This window comes from Pelecanus crispus, chromosome 3 (genome assembly GCF_030463565.1).
Source record: "Pelecanus crispus isolate bPelCri1 chromosome 3, bPelCri1.pri, whole genome shotgun sequence".
NCBI classification, from domain to species: domain Eukaryota; kingdom Metazoa; phylum Chordata; class Aves; order Pelecaniformes; family Pelecanidae; genus Pelecanus; species Pelecanus crispus.
In genome coordinates, this window is record NC_134645.1 from 55,969,954 (window position 1) to 55,988,945 (window position 18,992).

General features: G+C 45.4%; 1 protein-coding gene across 6 annotated transcripts in view; it reads right to left on the bottom strand.

Annotated features, from left to right (window-relative positions):
• Window positions 1-16,204, bottom strand: part of LOC104035158 (solute carrier family 22 member 2) — a 33,395-nt gene extending 17,191 nt beyond the window's left edge. For 2 of the 6 annotated variants that reach the window (XR_012830967.1, XM_075708623.1), the window contains exons 1-10: window positions 14,421-16,204; window positions 12,073-12,176; window positions 10,794-10,948; window positions 8,440-8,608; window positions 7,319-7,433; window positions 7,100-7,206; window positions 6,769-6,983; window positions 6,300-6,408; window positions 5,111-5,223; window positions 3,923-4,022 (exon numbers count right to left, since the gene is read on the bottom strand). Coding sequence is in view for 5 of the 6 variants with exons in the window: in XM_075708623.1 (XP_075564738.1) it covers window positions 3,923-4,022; window positions 5,111-5,223; window positions 6,300-6,408; window positions 6,769-6,983; window positions 7,100-7,206; window positions 7,319-7,433; window positions 8,440-8,608; window positions 10,794-10,948; window positions 12,073-12,176; window positions 14,421-14,831 (1,598 nt within the window). In the remaining variant the exon portion in view is untranslated. Of the gene's footprint in view, window positions 1-1,138; window positions 1,624-3,257; window positions 3,416-3,922; window positions 4,023-5,110; window positions 5,396-6,299; window positions 6,409-6,768; window positions 6,984-7,099; window positions 7,207-7,318; window positions 7,434-8,439; window positions 8,609-10,793; window positions 10,949-12,072; window positions 12,177-14,420 lie in introns of those variants that run through there. The other 4 variants (XM_075708622.1, XM_009488370.2, XM_075708625.1 and 1 more) reach the window with 4 other exon arrangements.
• Between the last annotated feature and the right edge of the window lie 2,788 nt (window positions 16,205-18,992).

The following is an 18,992-nucleotide window of genomic DNA, read 5'->3' on the forward strand; positions in this document are numbered from 1 at the left end:
TTGGTAACTGCAGAGTCATTCCTCTCACATATTCTCACTCCTCACTCCAGCTGCAGTTTGTGTCCTGTTGGGTTTCTTTTTCCCAGCTTCTTAAATATGTTATCCCAGAGGCGCTACCATCATCACTGGTGGGCGTGGGCTTGGCCTTGGCCAGCGGTGGGTCCATCTTGGAGCCAGCTGGCATTGGCTCTATCAGACACAGGAGAAGCTTCTAGCAGCTTCTCACAGAAGCCACTCCTGTAGCTCCCCCGCTACCAAAACCTTGCCACCCAAACCCAATACACTTGTATATATTCTCTGGATTCACGTTTATCTCCTGACCAGTCCCAATTCTGGGAAAAGGCCCAATTTCGTCATCTTTTAAAACATCTACAGAATGTAGGATGACACAGTGTTGTACAGTAGGGATGGTATTGGAGCAAGTTGCAAATAAAATCTAGCACATGCATTATTTTGATCACACAATAAACAGGGAAACTGGAAACCACATGAGCTTTGTACTGGCCTGTAGGATGTGATTTTCTGCCAATTTGTGAACAAAAGCACACAAGAACACCTTGACAAAAAACCTTGTTAAGATTACAGGTTGCAGACAATAAGCCTTAATGAGTCTCTGATAGATCACAGAGCCTGTGGCCATGTTTGATGGGATAAAATTAGCACTGGAGTCTCCAAATAGCAGCTATGCTGGCATGGTGGTATTTGGATGTCGGTGCTGACAGCAACAGCAGAGGACAAGAACAGTGCTTAGAAAGCACTGCCCTGGACCACATCTGCAGCCAGGCTGTCCATCAGATGATGCCAGGGAGAACACCAGAAACTTTGTAAAAGTAAAGAGCAATTCTTTGCAAAACCCAGTTACTGAAGGTTGGTGGGTACCCTGAAACATGGAGGTTTTATGTTCTCTTTAGGCACTGTCCGTATACTGTGGTTTTAAGTAGTTGGGAGGGGGACAGGGTCTTCTTAAAAGACCAGTCTCACTTTCATTAACCTGGACACAGCCATGTCCAGGTGTTCCCTGGGTTGCCTGAGCCAGCCAATGGTTGGGCCCTGAAGTGCTTCTTCCCAAACCCTAGGGACAGCCCTGCCGCTGAGCTGGTTACCCTCCAGCAGCCCCAGGAGAAGACAAGCTTCAGCTGCTATTAATGGGAAGAGAAGCTGGCAAACTGTTGTTTTATCTAAGGCAGGATGTTAGACAGCTTGTCTCATACCCTGGAGGAGATCCACTCCTGCCACACACCCAGGACACAAAAGCTCTCTGCACTATGAGAGCAACCATGTGCAGCTGGACCAGATTTTACATGTTTCATTGATTTCCCAACTCCAGGAAGTAATACATGAATTGACAAGGTCGCCAGCAAGGAAATCGATGAAGCACATTTGCTCTTGTGCTCATTAAGGTGCCACCAGGATCAAATGCCAACATAACTTGCAGGTGGCTGTGAAGTGAAGGCACGCCAGAGCCTGCTACCTCTTCAGCTCCTGCTGTGGCAGTAGGAGTGCTTATGGAAAAAAATGCCAGTGTGATGGGTAAGGGTCCCAAGAGTCAGCTTTTGTAGTTACTCATTTATTCACCCTAGTATTTCCTTTGCTTGACTTCTTGCCTCCTCCCCCATTTTCTTTCTGCACAGAGTTTTCAACAGATTTTAAGTCAATGAACTATAATAAAGACAGACAGCTATTCTGCTAGATTTCTTTTGTTGCAGAGCAGAGACATCTCTGCAATCACAGCAGGACTCCCGCTCCACAGGAGACATAATTACATGCCCACTGTCCCTCTTGCCCATCTCAGGACCAGATTGGTCCTCTCTGACTCTCAAGCAAATATTAGTTTTGCAACTGCCTGGGCCAAAGTCACTTTACTCCAGATCTGTCCTTACCTTCTCAGAGCAACCTCGTCATGGTCCTGCTTCACTGGACAATATGCTTCCCTGCCTTTGAGGCCCTCAGAGCAACACAACTGAACATTAACTGGAGCTCAGGCCAGTCAAAAGCAAGGGCAAGATCACCTTACTGCCACAGCGGGAAGCAATCCTGGGGAAATAGCACACTGCCCGCCAGAGTCCAGCAACACTTTGCTCGGCTGGAAGCTCTCTCCCTGCAGATGATCATTAAATGGCAGCAGTATCTGGTGCCCTGCATACAGCATCCTTCTTGAAAAACAGCATTCGCCAACAGTGCTAGGGACCAACAAGACAGAAACAGTGAAGCAACAGTATTGCTGTGCCTGTTTTCCTCTGCAATCACAAGACTATTACAGTTGCTAAGTAGGAAGGACTAGGAAAATTGTGAAAGGTGCTGGATATTTCATGGCAGACCCAGCGTTGCCTCAGTGCTCCCTGAGGCACAGGACCCCTGGCCAAATCTCAGCTCAGAGTCCTGTAGGTCCCTAAGTCTGAGCCCAGCTCACTCCAAAGGTATGCCCCCTCCAAACACGTAGAGATACAGCTCTCTCCTGGCAGCAGCCCCATCCTAAGCCTCCAGTGGAGAGGACTCTGGTGGGGTCTCAGTCCTCTGGCAGCTGTAATGCTTTTCCCACCCTGACTGGAGTCTCAACATAATATTTTTAATAAAATTCTGCATGTCTGTGCATGGACACATTTATAATGCTATGGAGGCTTAGGAAAACAGTTTCATACAAAAAAAAAAGTATCGATTATCCACTATGAAGATGATATTACGACAAGAATATTCAGTGGTTACACACTGAAAACTGAGAAAGGCTCTTACTTTATGAAGGATTATGAGTCTTTCTCCCATGCACCCCTTTTCACGCTCTGGAGTTGCCACAAGCCCATCTTTGTGAGTTTAAGGATAGCCAATAAAATCCTGGATGAGGGCTACTGTACAGGCACATGGACTCACATGAACACCAAAACATGTAAGGGCTAGCAAAAAAAAAACCAAACCAAAACCCATCTGTGCAATTCTGTTGCAAGTTGTACCAAGACTGTATGAGGTTTGTAGTCATCTTGGCTCCATAACAGAAATAAACCTCTGTTACATTATGCTGTCCCTTCATAAGACAAAACAACAAAGTCAGACTTCATGGAGGCTTGTAAAGTTTTGTTGGGATGGACCCCACCATCCCCAAGTTAAGATCTGCCCCCATGTTGAGGTCCACACAGCTGGTACAAAAAGTTCCCAGCTCTGAAATATATTTATATTGTAGTGTACAGAGAGGGAAGCAGCTCTGCATAGGGACAATCCCATCAGAAACCCCCAAATGTTGTAAATGAAGGATAGGCAGACAAAAAAAAGAGGCAAGACAGGAGAGAGTATTTATTCCAATCTGCCTTTCCATGCTAGTGCCTTAAAGCAGGCTACCCAGAAAGACCTATGCCTTCTTCAGTCATGTGCTACTTCTGACGTTTGGACATTGAGATAGATCTTTTTGGCCTTTGGAGCACTTCGCCTGCAAGAACAACAAGACATGAGCAGCAAACCAGGAATGAAGGTGTCCAGTGAGCACCTAACTTCATGTTCTTCAGTTGCCCTGCCTCTTCCCCAGAGAAAATAAGCAGCTAATGCTCAAATCCTCTAGATTTGTTCTGACTCTTCAGTAGATACTGGTGCTTTGCTCACCTCATTAGTAGCTGTTATCAAGAATGCCCTTTTTCTGTTCCACAAGATCAGTTAGTTTTTTTAAGCACAAATCACATTTATAATAGTGTTGCAGCGGGTTTGAGAGACTAGTGCAGCTATTCACAGGCCAATAAAGGCCTATGCTGCTTGTTTTCAGATGCCTAGGTAGACAAGTGGTAAAAAGAAAATCTCTCCAGATAGAGTCTGGGAACTAACTAGTAACTTCTTGGAAGCGTAGGAGGCAGACAAGTAACCCTGGGCTTCCCCAGGGAGCTCTGGGCAGGGATTTTGCACAATTTCAAGTGAAAGCTGCTAAGAGTTCATCATCCTGACTCACCCATGAAAGTTTTCAACATCTTCAACAGTCTCAGGCAAAACTCTTCCTTTAGTTTCAGGTAGAAGCAACACCAATCCACCCGCAAGCAAACCAAGAACAGCTTCAAATTGAACAGATGCACAAAGAGCTTGTTAGCATATACCAACTTCCACCATACACACCACCTTCTTGCTGTCTGGCCCAAAGGACCCATAAATGGCATTTTATTTTGTTCTTCATACAAGATGTGCACGTCAAGGCTCTGTATGCAAACCTGGCATGCCACCTCTGGAGGATGTGACAGCCATGTGGAGAAAGCAATGAGCCAAGGTCAGTTGTGAGTTATGCTCTGAAATATGGCATCTCAGGCTGGACAGACAACTGTAAAGAGGGAAGAACCCTTTCTAGTCTGAGTGTATGCCAGGAAACAGATTCAATTTTTCTGCTATTTACATAACAAACTTTAGAAAATACATACACAATGTATTATCTCCTATACAATGTGATTAACTTCTCCATTGATAATTTCCTTTGCCCACTTTGTACATGTTTGGTGTCTATATTTTAAATCTGCCAAGCACCCTCCTAAACGTGCTGTCTGTTAAAAACTCTATATTGCCACTCAAGATATTTTTCTTTAAATAGTGTGCTGATCTAAAGGTTCAGAAAAGTTTTGCAGACCCTGACCTGAGAGTTCAGGTCGTTAGTCTGCAAACAGTCATCTTGCATTTATTTACCAACCTCTTTCCAAATAGCTGGAGAACAGCCAGTTAACAGGCTGTCAAAAAAGCTGAAATCTAACAGCTGTGCTTGTACTCCATTAAATTGACAATTATGTGGAATTCTAGGTTTTGGCTCCTGGACTGAGGCAATATACCTCACAGAAGAGCAGTAACTGATCAGATTTGAATTCATCAAAATAATAATCTCATCAAAACATTAGAACGTGTCAGATCTTTGCCATCTGTCGAACCTGTATTCACCTCTAGCTTCCTTTAAAATGCAAGGAACAATGATAAGGGCAAACGAGACATGAATGCATAAACAAGCCCCAGGTTGTTATAAACTGAAGGCTATGGCTTTTGTAGATGGGGAGGGGCTTCTGCTGAATTTGGGGCAACCGCCTTAGCTGCTTTTCCCTGACTTTGAAACTTGGGCCCTGCTGCTGCACTCCAGGAGCAGCTGGCAAGGAGGTAAGGTGCCACTTACTGAAGACTATTAGTGGCAGATCATGCCAGACTTCCACCAATCTGTAGACAATGAATGGGACGATGACTCCACCAACATCACACAAGGAGGAGCAGACCATCACCCCAAGGTTCCTGGTTCAACAGCAAAGGGATCACGTTAGCATCACACTACTGCGGACGGAAGAGCATGGATCACAGTTCTGACCCTTGCACCAGGCATGCAGCTTAGTAGACCACAAAATGCCAAAATAGTTTGCAAAGCCCTAGTTTTCCACTGGTGGGCACATGCAGAAGTTATTTAGACCTAAGTATTGCAAGAATAAAAAGCTTAGCAAATAGGAACAGGAGAGTATATCTATATTTTCACAGGTGTAAGCAAATTCCCAAGGTTAAAGATAGAAGAGAATCAGGCCCAAGGTGTCTGAGGGGAGTCTCTGGATACAGTAAAAATGTAAAACCATTAGCTTCAGTACATCTTAGGTGACCTGGTGCAAGGGGTGGCAAAGATCCTTCTGTTTGCTATACACCATTAATAAAATTTAAAACTCGACTGTATTCATTACGGATAGAAAAATAAAATTAATAGATTCTCATGATTTCATATGTTGTGTAGCTTCAGGTAATCGGTGTCTCTCCAATGAAGGAAGGAGTAAGATTCATTTAGTCAGTGCAGACCTCTTCTCTGCAGGCAATGGCCTACAGTCACTGGGCAGAAAAAAGAAATTTTGAAGAAGATTTAACTCCCAAGATTTAGATTTCTACAGCGCATCTACTTCTGAGCTATTCACCCTGCAGCCCACTTACAAATAGGGAAAAAATCCAGTCCTCAGATGAAGGGCTTGAGTTAACACACATTCTCCATAGCAGACTCCACTCTGGACAGATCCATTTAAACGTTATTTTGATTCAAACAAGATACAAATCCAAGCACTACATGGGACTTCAGAACCCTCATCCACCCTGGTTGTTTCCACTTTTCCCTTTATTTCAGTCACATGAGTTTTCATCTGCCTTAAAGTACATTTGTTGTCTTCATGAATCTACTTTTTAAAGCATTTTACTTATGCTCCACCTACTTTGAGTTCAGCAGTACCCGTGTAGTTCTGAAGCACTTGAGGATAACTTAGTTTAGCATAAAACATAACATACACATTGGCCTATTTTTTTCCAGGCCAAATGCCAATGGGGAGGAGCATGCATGCACCTACCTGATGTATGTTGGATACAGTTCGGTGTTTACAAAGCAAACCATTTCAAAAGACATTGTGATTCCCAGTCTCCCAATGCATGCAGCAATCAGTTTTAGCCAATGTATGTCTGCAGAGAAAATGCATTCAACACATTTAATAGTATCCCAGCAGTTTAGCATGAGTCAGTTAATACACCAGCGTTATTTTAGGGGTGACCTTTGAGCCCATATCACTTGATGTTTTTAAGGGCCCTTGTCTCACCTGTGTGAACGAGGGAATGAGCTTTGGCACGGGGACCCTCCCAAAGTGGCACGGGGAACCAAGGTGCTTTGAGATTTATTATTAGCACTGCTACAAATCAACCTCATCTCACTTCTGCAGCACGAGGAGCGCTACCAAAGGTCAGGCAGGCAGCACCCGACGGCAGGGGTGGGTTTGCGGACCTTTGGGGCTGGACCTTGGGAAAAGGGAGAGAGAGGTGACTCACCCTCTGGGATCAGGGCTGTGACAAGGCAGGCAGCACCTGCCACCAGGTTTGCCACAGCCCAGGGGTAGCGCCGCCCAACGCAGTCGATGGTGACAATGATGATGAAGGCGGCTGGGAACTCAACAAGCGCAGAATAGAGGAAATCCAGATACATGTTCCCGGAGGCCATTCCCATGTGCATGATGAGCCCCTGGTAGAGGATGGAGCTCGTGAACCTAGGCAGAGAAGAGTATCCCATCTTTGTTAGTCAGTCGGAGGACCGAGGTCTGTATCCTGCTGGAGTCTTTGTAACCAGAGCTTCAAAACCAGCTCTCCAACATTATCTTCTTACCAGTTGTACATCAAAATGAATGTGTTTTTTCTCATCTGTGGTGTCCTGACAAGGTCGATGAGTGAAGGACTCTGCTTTCTGCCATCTTCCTCTTCAAATTTAGTATCCTGAGGAAGAGCCAGTACAAAGTACAAAGTACAGTAAGTTTCTGCTGGGAGGAACTGATGGAAGGGACTATCATGATGCTTGCTTACATGCATGAGCAAACCCTGAGCTCACCTCAAAATGGGAAGGCATCTTTTTCCGATTTTTTTTAGCCATATCACTGACAATTTTCATAGCTTTGTCATTTTTTCCTTGAGAGATCAGCCACCTGGGAGACTCTGGGAGGCACCTACAATGCAAGTGGATGCTATTATATACCAAAACATAAAGCTCACATAGTGCTCCCATGTATGGAGACTGCAGAGAGAAGGCTTTGGTTGAATAGAAGCAGGTGGGGGATTTATTTGTTTGGGGTTTGGTTTTCTTTTTTTTTTTGGGGGGTGGGGGGGAGTGTCATCCCTCCCCCCCATGAAAAGTAATATATCCCACTGCTGAAATGGGAAGAGGAGCAGTTGTGGTAGTGGCTTTAGTCAGAGATGAGTTTACTAAAGATAAATCAGAGAAGGCCTTTGAGTGAGAGTAGTGCTATCATTTTGTTCAGCCTGTTCAGCAAAAACTGGCTCCTTTTAGGGAGTCATTTTCCAGTTGTGCCATCACAGCTTAAGAAGAAGTAAACAAGCTAAAACTGGCTTACCAATTCACAAATATGGAAAAAGGAAGAGCATGGATCTCTTTCTACTATTCCTAACCTCTCGACCAATCCAGACAATTTCTCAGATTGCACTCAAACTGAAAAATACCAATCAAAAAGAGAGGAGAGAATCCAAAGCAAAGATGAACCCACGTGCCTTCTTTTGTTTGGTCCACAGAAAGCTGCAAGTTTTTTCCTTAAAAGAACATACAAGCAACCTGTTATAGTTACGTTAGCATTCAACAATCTCTCAATTACCATCTTTTCAGTGTAGGATCCACTAAATTATTTCAAGGCATTTCTTTTTCTTTATGAAAACCTTAATGAAGATAATATATGATATTAAAACACTCTCGCCCAGTGTTTTTCAAAGTGGTCTTTCTTTTAAACAGAAGTCAGGTACAGCACACAGGCTAAGTTGCAATGACATCTCAGTTGCTGAGGGGTCTTATTTCCCTCTCCTTTTTGCTGCGTACCTCCTCTTTGCACTAAGAGGCACACACCACTGAAAAGCAGTGCCAAATCTCCCTCAGTATCAAGCCCTGGGAGGCAGAAGAAGCTGGGTTTTGGATCATGGGCAGAGGTACAACAAAAGCCTGTTTACCAGTAATAGAGCAGGAAGAAGCAGCTTGGCAGGGTGACGGTGAGCTGCAGCCGCCGCCAGTGAGGGATGGCATAAGCAATCCCATCAAACACCAGGAGCCCAACAGAGAAGGCCATCTGGTAGAGGATGCCCACCGTCCTCCGGTACTTCGGACCAACGACTTCCGTCACTGCAAACGTGCACAGAAACAGGTGAATGACAGCTCAGCCATGACCGCTCAGCGCAGCAGTAATTTCCTCTGCGGGGAGGCTGGAAGACCAATGCTGCGTTAATGCCCTGAAGAAACCGTCTTGGTAATCCTGGGCTTCCTGGCATAAAGCCTCCAGAAAAAAGTCCCCTGATGCTCACAGAGGAAGGTTTGCTTTTCTGTCACCCAAACTCTCAGCAGAGGAGAAAACACTGTTCCTGCTCTTACACTGGCCTAAGGCATCCAGTACTGTCCTCTGTTGTGCAAATCTCCAAGTAAAACAAACATTCCTCAAAGTATACAGATGGATTTTGTTATAAAATCTAACGCCAACCTACATAATGTCTCTAAGCCAATAACAAAACATCATATTTTGCTTTCTAAGTGCAGCCTTTCAGCTTGCGTCTCACTCCAAGAATACAAGAAATGCCTGTACCACAGGATGGCATACAGCTTCCTGGTCGGAATGGATTCATGACGCATCTGCACTTTGCAACTGCCCATCACAGGATAGAGCCACAGGTTAAGTCTTGTTGATACAAAGCTAAAAGTAACTATTCCAGCAGGCAGGCAGGCACGAACACACTCAAAATTTTGCATCTAGTTTTGTGATTTCAAGAAAGAAAACTGATTAGAAAAAGAACAGAAAGAAGTTACTTAGCAACTGAAGGAAGTGCTGCGTTTTGGAGCCACGGATTAGCTAATATTGCTTGGCCAAGGAATGCACAGAGACAAAGACTTCTCCTCAGGCTCAGTAGGACTGAGCAAAAAGCAGCTGAAGGGTAGAAAAGTGTCCCAGGAGAGTGTGACAAGGTTGCTCTGTCCTTGTGCCCTTCCCTGGGCATTCAGTATTGGCTACCCTTAGGGAGAGGATACAAGTTTAAAGGGGCTTTGGGGCTGATTCTGGGTGACTTCTCTCTCATGAAAGAGTTTCAAGGAGAATCCAGAAGTAACAAGGTGTGACTGAGGGAAAATATCAGGATAGAGGCATTCATTGTCCTCATAGGGATTTCATGTTCTAAAATGGAATGAAGTTCCCCAGAAGAGGTGATGAAGATTTCATTTGTGCCAGAAAAAGATTTAAGAGGGCAAGCAAGCATCTAGAATATGCACAGGAAGGAACAATCATGTCTTGGCAGAAGATGGTCTGGACTGTGGGCTAGATGTTTTTATTTTATTTATATCAGACATCTGGATAACTGCATTAGCAAGGTGTCCCTGCTAAAAGACTTAATAGAAGTTTAGGGTGTTGACATTTACATTTTTTCCACTATCACAGTGAGCTGGACCGCTAAGAACTAATTGGTAGAGCCACCTGACATCCTAATCCAGATAAGGGTCTACTGGGCATCATTTCAAACATTTAATTTGCTGCTTTGGTGATTGCTTGGTGTTGGGTATTTTTGACAAGAGCCTGAACTCCACACCAGAGAAGTCAGAGAAATCCCAGGCAGCTCTACCATGCACCAGAAAGTGGTCCTGAGCTGGCCCCAACCCTGCTGCCATGCAGCTGTGCTTCACCACCAGACACGATCAGCGCAAGGCACTGGGAGAGGCGTCAGCACAGCCTGGCTCCTTGCGTTGCTTTGCAATCCCCGGGTTGGCCTCTGCTCAGACAAGTGCACAGATACCCAAACAGTTTGTCTTTTTCTCAGCAAGTACATGCTGTTCTTTGGTTATTTTTAGGCTGTAAAGCCTCTGTTTGCCTTTGAATGTTCTTTGTGTCATAAAAATGCCTCCAATTTTCCCCACCCTCTACCTGCTACTTTCATGGCCTCCTCTGTCATCACCCCACCTGTGACTGGGCTGGAGCGGCTGCAGTCTGCCCCGGGGCCATCACCTTCCCCAGCCCGTGCCCGAGGGGAGGGAGAGGACCCCCGGGGCCCAGATCTGCAAAGGGGATCTGCACCATAAGGGAAAACCTATCTTGAGGTAACAGCCCTAATACACCACTGCTTGCTTGAGCTTTCAAGACTACTGTTACATCTCCCTAATGACAGTGCTTGAAAAAATCCTGAGAAGTCAAAGAGGGAGAAAACTCCTTGATAAAACGCCATGGGAGGCATTTTTTAAATGGCTTTTTTTTTGGGGGGGGGGGGGGTGTTGGGTTGTTTTTTTCTTCATCTTCTGCAGCCAGTCTTGCTCCTGGGAAAAGGTCTGAACTCACCCAGGATGTAGCCTGCAGTCCAGTAGCCCTTGCTGACCAGCCCTTGCAAGAACCGGAGGATGACTATCCACAGGTAAGTGGGCACGAAGACCAGAAGGATTCCACAGACAATGTTCACAAGAATTGTACTTAAGAGGCAAAATTTACGGCCAAACCTGGATTGGAAGATAATACATGTAAACCAAAACACTGGTCATGAAAACACAAGTGTTTTAAATTAATAAGAGCTTTGTGCATCTTTAAAAAAAAAAAAAACCAAAAACCACCAACCAATTTTGCTACACAAGGGATAGATACATACTAACTTTTATTCTTAGCCCATTACTCACTTGTCTGCTTTTCTATTCCCTGAAAAATTACTGTGCCATTTTCTCTGAAATTCTACAAAGGCTTTCAGGAAAAAGAAGATTTTCCTAAGTTAAAGAACAATAGTCCTGTATTTACATATATTTGGACTGTGACTGTTATCTCTGAATTTCAGAACAGGCAGCTTAGTAATCTGTTTTGTTATAATGGCAGTGAAAAATAAGTATGGGTTAATATTATCGTTCTGATATGTCTGCATGCACCAGATTTATAACAGATTTATACACCACAATCCTAATCTCCAAAAATCTAATATGTATGGATCTTGTTGTGAGTGGGCCACATTTCACAGCTGGAGCAACTCAGAACCTGCTGTACTAGCAGTCCTAGGCAGGTGGGGAACAAGGGCAGAAAGGGACTTCAAATACTGGCATGTTTCTTTTTAACACCGGCCACCTGGGCTAGGGCGGCTGTCTCTGCTGGCTCTGAACAGGGAGCTAAAGATGCCAGGATGCAGGGATTTCTGCTTTTTCACAGTGACTGCTGCTGTACTTATCTGGCAATCTCTGTGTCTACTATTTCAAAGTTTCTCCAAAGGAAGCAAGATGTTTCCAAGCTGCAGCCACACAGAGTGTGACAGATCAAGTGGGGGCTCCAAACCAGCATTCCCTGGCTTCGGTTAACACCCCAGGGCTCTGGTGTAGCATGGGAGGGAGTTTGGGGTGTACAGTCCTAAAATAGTCCTCATGGGCTCTGCAGGACTCGCCAAGCGGGAGATTTGTGCAAACCACCAGGTATGACCTGAGACAGAGTACTTGCTCCTCATACAGCAACTGAACATCCAGGGGTTGGCTGCCTTCTGAGATGGGCAGAGATGAATAGCAGTTGCACAACCTTTCTTTGCCTTTTTTAAGCTTAGCTGCTGAACACTGATAAAGGGGGTCAGAGAGTTTTACTGCCAGCCCACACGTACCTGTCTGCTATGTAGCCAATGTTTATGGAGCCAATAAAAAACCCAGCATTCACAGCAGACTGAAAGAGGTCCAGCTTCCAGGAGTCCTCACACACCAGGTTAAACTAAAGGAGCAACCACAGTTAGCAGCAAGAGAGTGAAACAAGGAGCTGGCTCACATCTACAAGTTTCCATTGCTTCAGTTAAAGATTTAAATTTGTTTCTGGGTCAATGACCATTTTATCAGCACCTGGAAACCCTACTGACTTAATTAAGTGTCCAACATTATAAACAGGGCCAAGCCCTTGAGCAGTTATTTCCCATTCATGTCTCATCTCTCATTACTGGAAAGAACATAACTGAGTTATTACTTGTCAAGATCAGGACCCTAATTTGCATTAGGCCTTGTTGATCAAATCAGCATGGACCTGATGATCACCCTGGGCTTTTCAAATGTGGGTTTTTTGTGGCCGATGGTGAACATTTCTAAGCAGTTCTGGTTGCCTCATACCCTTGCGTGCCACAGTAGTCCCTGCACACCCTTCAGGACTAAGGGTGACGCCTTCACTAAAGGTGTCGTAGATGCTTGTAGAAGCCTGCCTCGTCCTGCTTCCTGTGGAGCACCAGCTCCCCGAAGGAGGGTGGGAGGAGGTATCTGCATCTGCCCTTGAGGCCACAGCATTTCCTCTCTGCTCTGGCCTTTTGCTCAGCTAACTTGTCCTACAGCCTAATGTGTCTGGAGACCAGGTATTTTGTATCCAGGGCCAAGCTTTATACCACATGGGTACACACATATATTTGCCATCTGGCCTTAGTTCTCTTACCTTACTTAAGTAGATATACATAAAAGCTACTGGAGAATAAGTTATTTCAAAAAGCTGTCCTAACATGACTGAGAATCCCTTCCCATTCTACTGGTCGCTCGGTTTATTTAAAGCCATGCATCTTTAATCAACATAAAACCAGATACTCCTCCTGATGCTCTGTGGGGCTTCCCATGAGGATATTCTTCCATGTGTAAATTTTTCTTCAAGCAAAGTAACATGCTTTACTTTGCACTATTCATCCCCTTGCTTAGCTGCCAGAGCAAGGGACAACGTAACAGAGCCCAAGAGCCTTCATGGAAAAAGTCACATCCAGAAGAAAAACACATTGCCAAAACGCACACAGAGAGATGTGTGACATTTCTGGTTATCCTGTGAAGGAAGCAGCCCGCGGGCCTGGCCTTGCACCCCCTTCAGAAGAAAAGGGAAGACAACTGACGTAAGAGCATGACTGCGCGAATCCACACAGACTGGAAGTTTTCACCTTCCCTCAATCTCAAGAGATCATGGTGGGAGCATCTGGACCACAGCACCTCCTCGAGCCTTTTGCAGCAAGATGTGCCTGCTGCGCTGCTGCTTTGTAGAAGTCCTGGGTCACCCTCTGTTTGAGGTGTCTCACTTCTTCACTTTAATATCACACAGTCCATATTTTATTAAAAGAAGTACAATTACAGTACACCACCTAAAATCTAGCTCCAACCTCTTACAGAACTATAAATGCTGAAGTTGCTAGAGCACAGAATTTACCTGCACCTGTGTTTGTGTTAGATATATGAGGGAAAGAATCCTGACTTCCACCAGCTCTAAATATTTGGTGGAACTTTCTATGACAAGATCAAGTTTGTCATTCCAGATACTGATTTTTTTTTAAAGTTAAAGCACCTAAACCCCTAAAGTACCCTAAGTAGCTTAAATACCATTTTCAGTTTATTCACGTCTTCTGAGAACACAAAACAGACATCGGATTTTCTGCAATTTATTCCTGAATTAAGCTGTTTAGTTGTACGGGGTGATTACCTTTCCCCCATCCATAGTCATTCAATCATATTTGAAACAAACTTTAAAAAATTTTCTGCCTTAGAAAAAAGAAACAAAATCAAGACCTTCACATCTGGGCACGGATCCCAGGAAGATTGGGAGGTCTGTGCTGCGCACCCACCTGGGGATCAGCCGGTTTTGTTTGTAGTGCTGCGAGCCGCTGATCCCTCACAGGCACTGTTTACACACCTCCACCAATCGGACCTCTCATGTGACGGGAGTTTCATTCAGAACTGGACTTTATCTACCTAGGGATTTATTTGCTGAAATATGCTTTGCTCCCCAGCTGGAGATATAAGCCTCCTGAGCAGCCAAGGCAACATTTCACAGCAAGGACAGAGGGAAGACAACTTGCAAAGCGCCCTGTGCAAAGTTGTGCAAGAGGATCCCCTCGTCCAGGTAAGCAGGTGTCATTTTAACACAGCCTAGGCTACACCAACTTTCCCCCACATGCCTCAGCTTGTCTGTAACTGAGGGGGCAAGGGAAGGGGGGGTACTTGGTTTTACCTCAGTCACAAGAGATGTCCCTGGGGAGTCGTAGACCCAGCCGTCCCGGCAGGGACCAAGGGGGACGGTGCTTCGGTTGCCCATGAGGCTGCCGAGGGGATCGGTGCAGCTGATGCCTGTTGTGTTCCAGTCCACCTCGTACCTCCTGCAGCGGCTTCCAAAACTCTCCCCGCGGCCACCCCACTCAGGAACTGTGTGATTCAGCTGCTCCTCCAGGCTCCAGCCACACCGCTGGCTCAGCTCAGCCACCCCAGGACTGAAGCAGCGATGCTCGGGGATGAAACCAAAGAAGACAACACCCACATACACTGGGCTGAAGGCAGCAGAAAGCAAACACAGGACAAAGAAGGTTTGCTTCTGGAACCTGTCAAATTCTCCAACATTCTCCAAAATGTCATCAAGGGTTGGCATTTTGGCATCAAAACCACCCCAAAAACCTCATCTAGGTCTTCTCTGCAGCACTGATATATTTAGTTGGCAGCAAAGCTATTTAAGTAACAATGACATTTGACCAAAAGTCAAGACTAACTCCATAAATTATTAAACTACATGTTGCAAGCTCTATTTTTTAGGTTTCATTTGAAATCAGACCTTAATCCACCCAGGGAGAATTTGCATTTAACCCCTAATCAGAGCACATATGTTCCTTTTCTCCAGAAAACCCGCTAACAGCCACAGCACTTCAGGTTTTTTTATTAGCCAAACCAGCTCCTCAAAGAAGAGGCATTTTAAGGAGCGAGTGTAGGTGGAAAATTCCACCAACATGCAAGCAAATGAAAAGTTTAGTGTAGCAGTTGCTGGGCACTACATGTGAACAAGGCTAATCAACCAGGTTTGATAAAGAATAAGTAAGAATAAGTAAGCACACTGTGAAACAGAAGCATCTTTATATTGAGCCATGTAATGGTAAAGGAATGGCTTTCCCACAAACTCCAAGATCATGTATGTCTCACCCTTGCAGCCACCCTCACTCTCCACGCTCCTTCATTTCCAAGGAAAACCTCTCCCACCTACATCAGGGAACAAAATTTCCACTTGACCATATTTTTGCGGTGCTACAAAAGATGAAAAGCATTCATTAGGAATTACGCACTGGGAATAGCTTTGGGAAGCCATAATAGAAAATACTTCTGGCCAAAACAGCTATTTCTTACCCTAAAAGACCTGTAAGACTTTAGGTAGAATTCATTGTGGGGCACCCCCAAAAAAATCCAGTTATATCAGGCTCCAGTGCTACTTTATGCTGTCTATGGATAGACACTTGCTACTCCAACACCTTTTGCTGACAACAGCTGCTTCCATCAGAAAGAAAAGCATAAGTGAAGAAAACATTTTAAAGATGGAAAAAAAGTGAAAAATGGTCTGGAAAGTGTCTTGCACAGTTTAGGCAACCAGCCAAAAAAAAATTAAAGACCTCCTCTCAATACACTCCAAAAATTAAACCAGCTTAGAAGGCCATTCTGGCCCGGGGACAGAAAGAGAACCAGTTCTTCACCTGGTCTCACTGCCCATCAGCCGTCAGAGAAACAGTGGCCTAACCAGCTAGGAAAGCTGCTTTGTGGGCCAGCACTCTAAGATCATTCCCTGCTTCACACGGATGTGCCCCCTCCTCTCCCACCTCCTCTTCTCAGGCAGGAATGGCTGAAGCAAGGGAACAAGAACTCCCCTCCTGCAGCCACTTACAGCTGTGTTACCCCAAGCCCGGCTCAGCACCACCCCACACCAAACTTGCACCTCCGTGGCTGCAGGGGCTCCACGTGGAGCTGGGGAGGGTGGCGGGGACACACAAGCGCGCGGCAGCCGCCGCCGCGCTCACAGCCTGCCCCCGCAGCCTCCCTTCAGCAGGAGGCTGTGCGCAGCCAGCCGAGGCCACGGAAACCGAAATGCAAGCCGGCCTGGGAAGTGGGTGAAGTTTAAAGGCATTAGGCTGGATCTTGAAAACACACCCAAAAAGCTTCACATCACTTCTTTCCTAGCTTTTTTTTTTTTTTTTTTTTTTGCCAGTTGGTAATGGTGTGCATAAGTTCCACGTGAGCTAAAAAAGCTAGATCCAGACTGGGCCTTTTTTCCGGATTTCCCACCACCCTCTCTGCAGTCCAGACAAGGGTTGGGTGGCACTGTGCCATGTGGGTGGGTGTCTGTCCTGGTTTCAGCTGGGATAGAGTTAGTTTTCTTCCTAGTAGCTGGCATAGTGCTGTATTTTGGATTTAGTAGAAGAATGTTGATAACACACTGATGTTTTAGTTGTTGCTAAGTACTGCTTATGCTAGTCAAGGACTTTTCAGCTTCTCATGCTCTACCAACTAAGAAGGCTGGAGATGCACAAGAAGCTGGGAGGGGGCACAGCCAGAACAGCTGAGCCAAACTGGCCAAAGGGCTATTCCATACCATGTGACATCACGCTCAGCATAGAAACTAGGGGAAAGCTGGCTGGGGGGCCACTGCGCAGGGACTGACTGGGCATCGGTCAGCGGGTGGTGAGCAATTGCCTTGTGCATCACTTTTTTTGTATATTCTTTTATCATTATTATTACTATTTTATTTTATTTCAATTATTAAACTGTTCTTATCTCAATCCACGAGGTTGGGTCTGGTGGTTTGGTGGGATTTTTTTCCCCACCGATTCTCTCCCCCATCCTACTGGGGATGAGGGGAGCAAGCAACTGGCTGTGTAGTGGCTCAGTTGCCAGCTGGGATTAAACAACAGTCCTTTTTGGCACCCAGCATGGGGCTCGAAGGGTTTGAGATAATAAAAGATTAACCAGAGCATATTAAGGAATTTATATCTCTTAACAGTTGCAGGTCATAATATTGATTCATCTGTTCTCACTATTAGTCTATCTGATCTGCACCATGCTCTTTTTTTTTTGCTATACATGTTAAAGATTAGTGTTGATTTTTGCAGTTTGCTGTGCTGTGCAGTGATTAGTGATGTTTTGCCTGGGAGATTTGTTATTAAAACACTGGCCTTGAGCTTATCTGATAGTTGAGCTTTGTACTGAAGCCATTACTGTACTTCGGTACCACCTCGTGGAGACAATTAGCAATTACACTTTTTATGGAGGAAGTAACAGCACCTTCTCTACCTTCTTCTATGTTTCCTCCATCACAATAATTTTTCAGTATCTTGAAAATCCTTGGATAGCTAAGATACTTCTATTAGTATTTTTTGGGAATATTGTTTCAGTTTTGTCTAAGGTTAATAAGCAGTTTAAGAATACCATCCAGAGATCTGCCCCAAGGCTGGATAGTTGAGTGGCAGGGTGTGTGGGATAGCATGGGCAAAAGCCTAGGATGATGGGCACCTCCAGTGTTTTGCAAATTCACCCCAGAACAAGTGCAGAATCCTGAAAAATTAGTAGAATATTTGGAAAAAGTATGCTGTTACCCTGGCAATTCTAGGGAGACATAAATCACTGCAATGTGGTGGGGCCTGGCCCATGCCTACTGAGCCCTGTTCAGCACTATTCAGTACCCTCAAGGGGAAGAGAAGGTCTCTGGAGCTGATGACAAAATGACAGGCACTGCCACTACTCCAACCCCCGCCACAGGCACTGCAGCTGAACCAGGGAAGCAACCTGTGCCAATATCAGTTGCCCCTATACACAAGAAGAAATCTTAGAAGCAAAAGTCAGCTCCTTTAGTAAGGGATGATGAAAAAGCAGGGCCAGCAGGAGAAGAGGAGGAGGAAGAGGAAGAGCTCATAAATGAGGCAATAACCACACAACCCCTATCCCTGCATGAACTGCGATATGCAAAAAGATTTTAGTCGTCATTCAGGCGAGCACATCATCACCTGGCTGCTCTGATGCTGGGAAAACAGGGCCAGTAGCCTGGAATTAGAGGGTAGGGAAGCCAAGCAGCTGGGATCCCTTTCTAGGGAAGGGGGCATTGATAAAGCAATTGGAAAAGGGGCACAAGCCCTCAGCCTCTGGAGGGCTTGAAGCAAAGGTATCCCTTTAAGGAAAATGTTATGCATCACCCATGCAAGCAGACCACTATGGAGAGAGGTATCCAGTACCTGAGAGAATTAGCTGAGCTGGAGGTGATTTCTGATGACCTGGACAAAGAGCACTTATCAAAAGATCCAGATAAAAACCAGTGCACACAATCCATGTGGCAGAAGCTTGTACAGAGCTCCCCCTCATCGTATGCCAACTCATTGGCAGTAATGATCTGGGAAGATGGAGAGGGACCAATGGCGGATGAATTGGCTGGCCAACTCCAGCAATACAAAGAAAGTCTCTCTTCCTCCCTCGTCTTGGCTGTGGACAAACTGTCCCAGAAGGCCCAGCAACTCAAAGAGGATATGTCCTACTCCCAACATGTACAGACCAGTATCTCAGCCATTAGGAGGAAGCACCCCTCTAAGAGAGAGGATATAGTGGGTGCGCACCATGGGCCACCCTGTGGTTTTACCTGCGTGACCACGGAGAGGACCTAAGGAAGTAGGAGAGGACCTAAGGAAGTGGGATGGAAAATCTACCCCAACCTTAGAGGCACAGGTATGTGACTTGCAAGGGAAAACAATCACAGAAGGGGCTTCTTCCAGGAAAATTGCTGCTCCAGTTT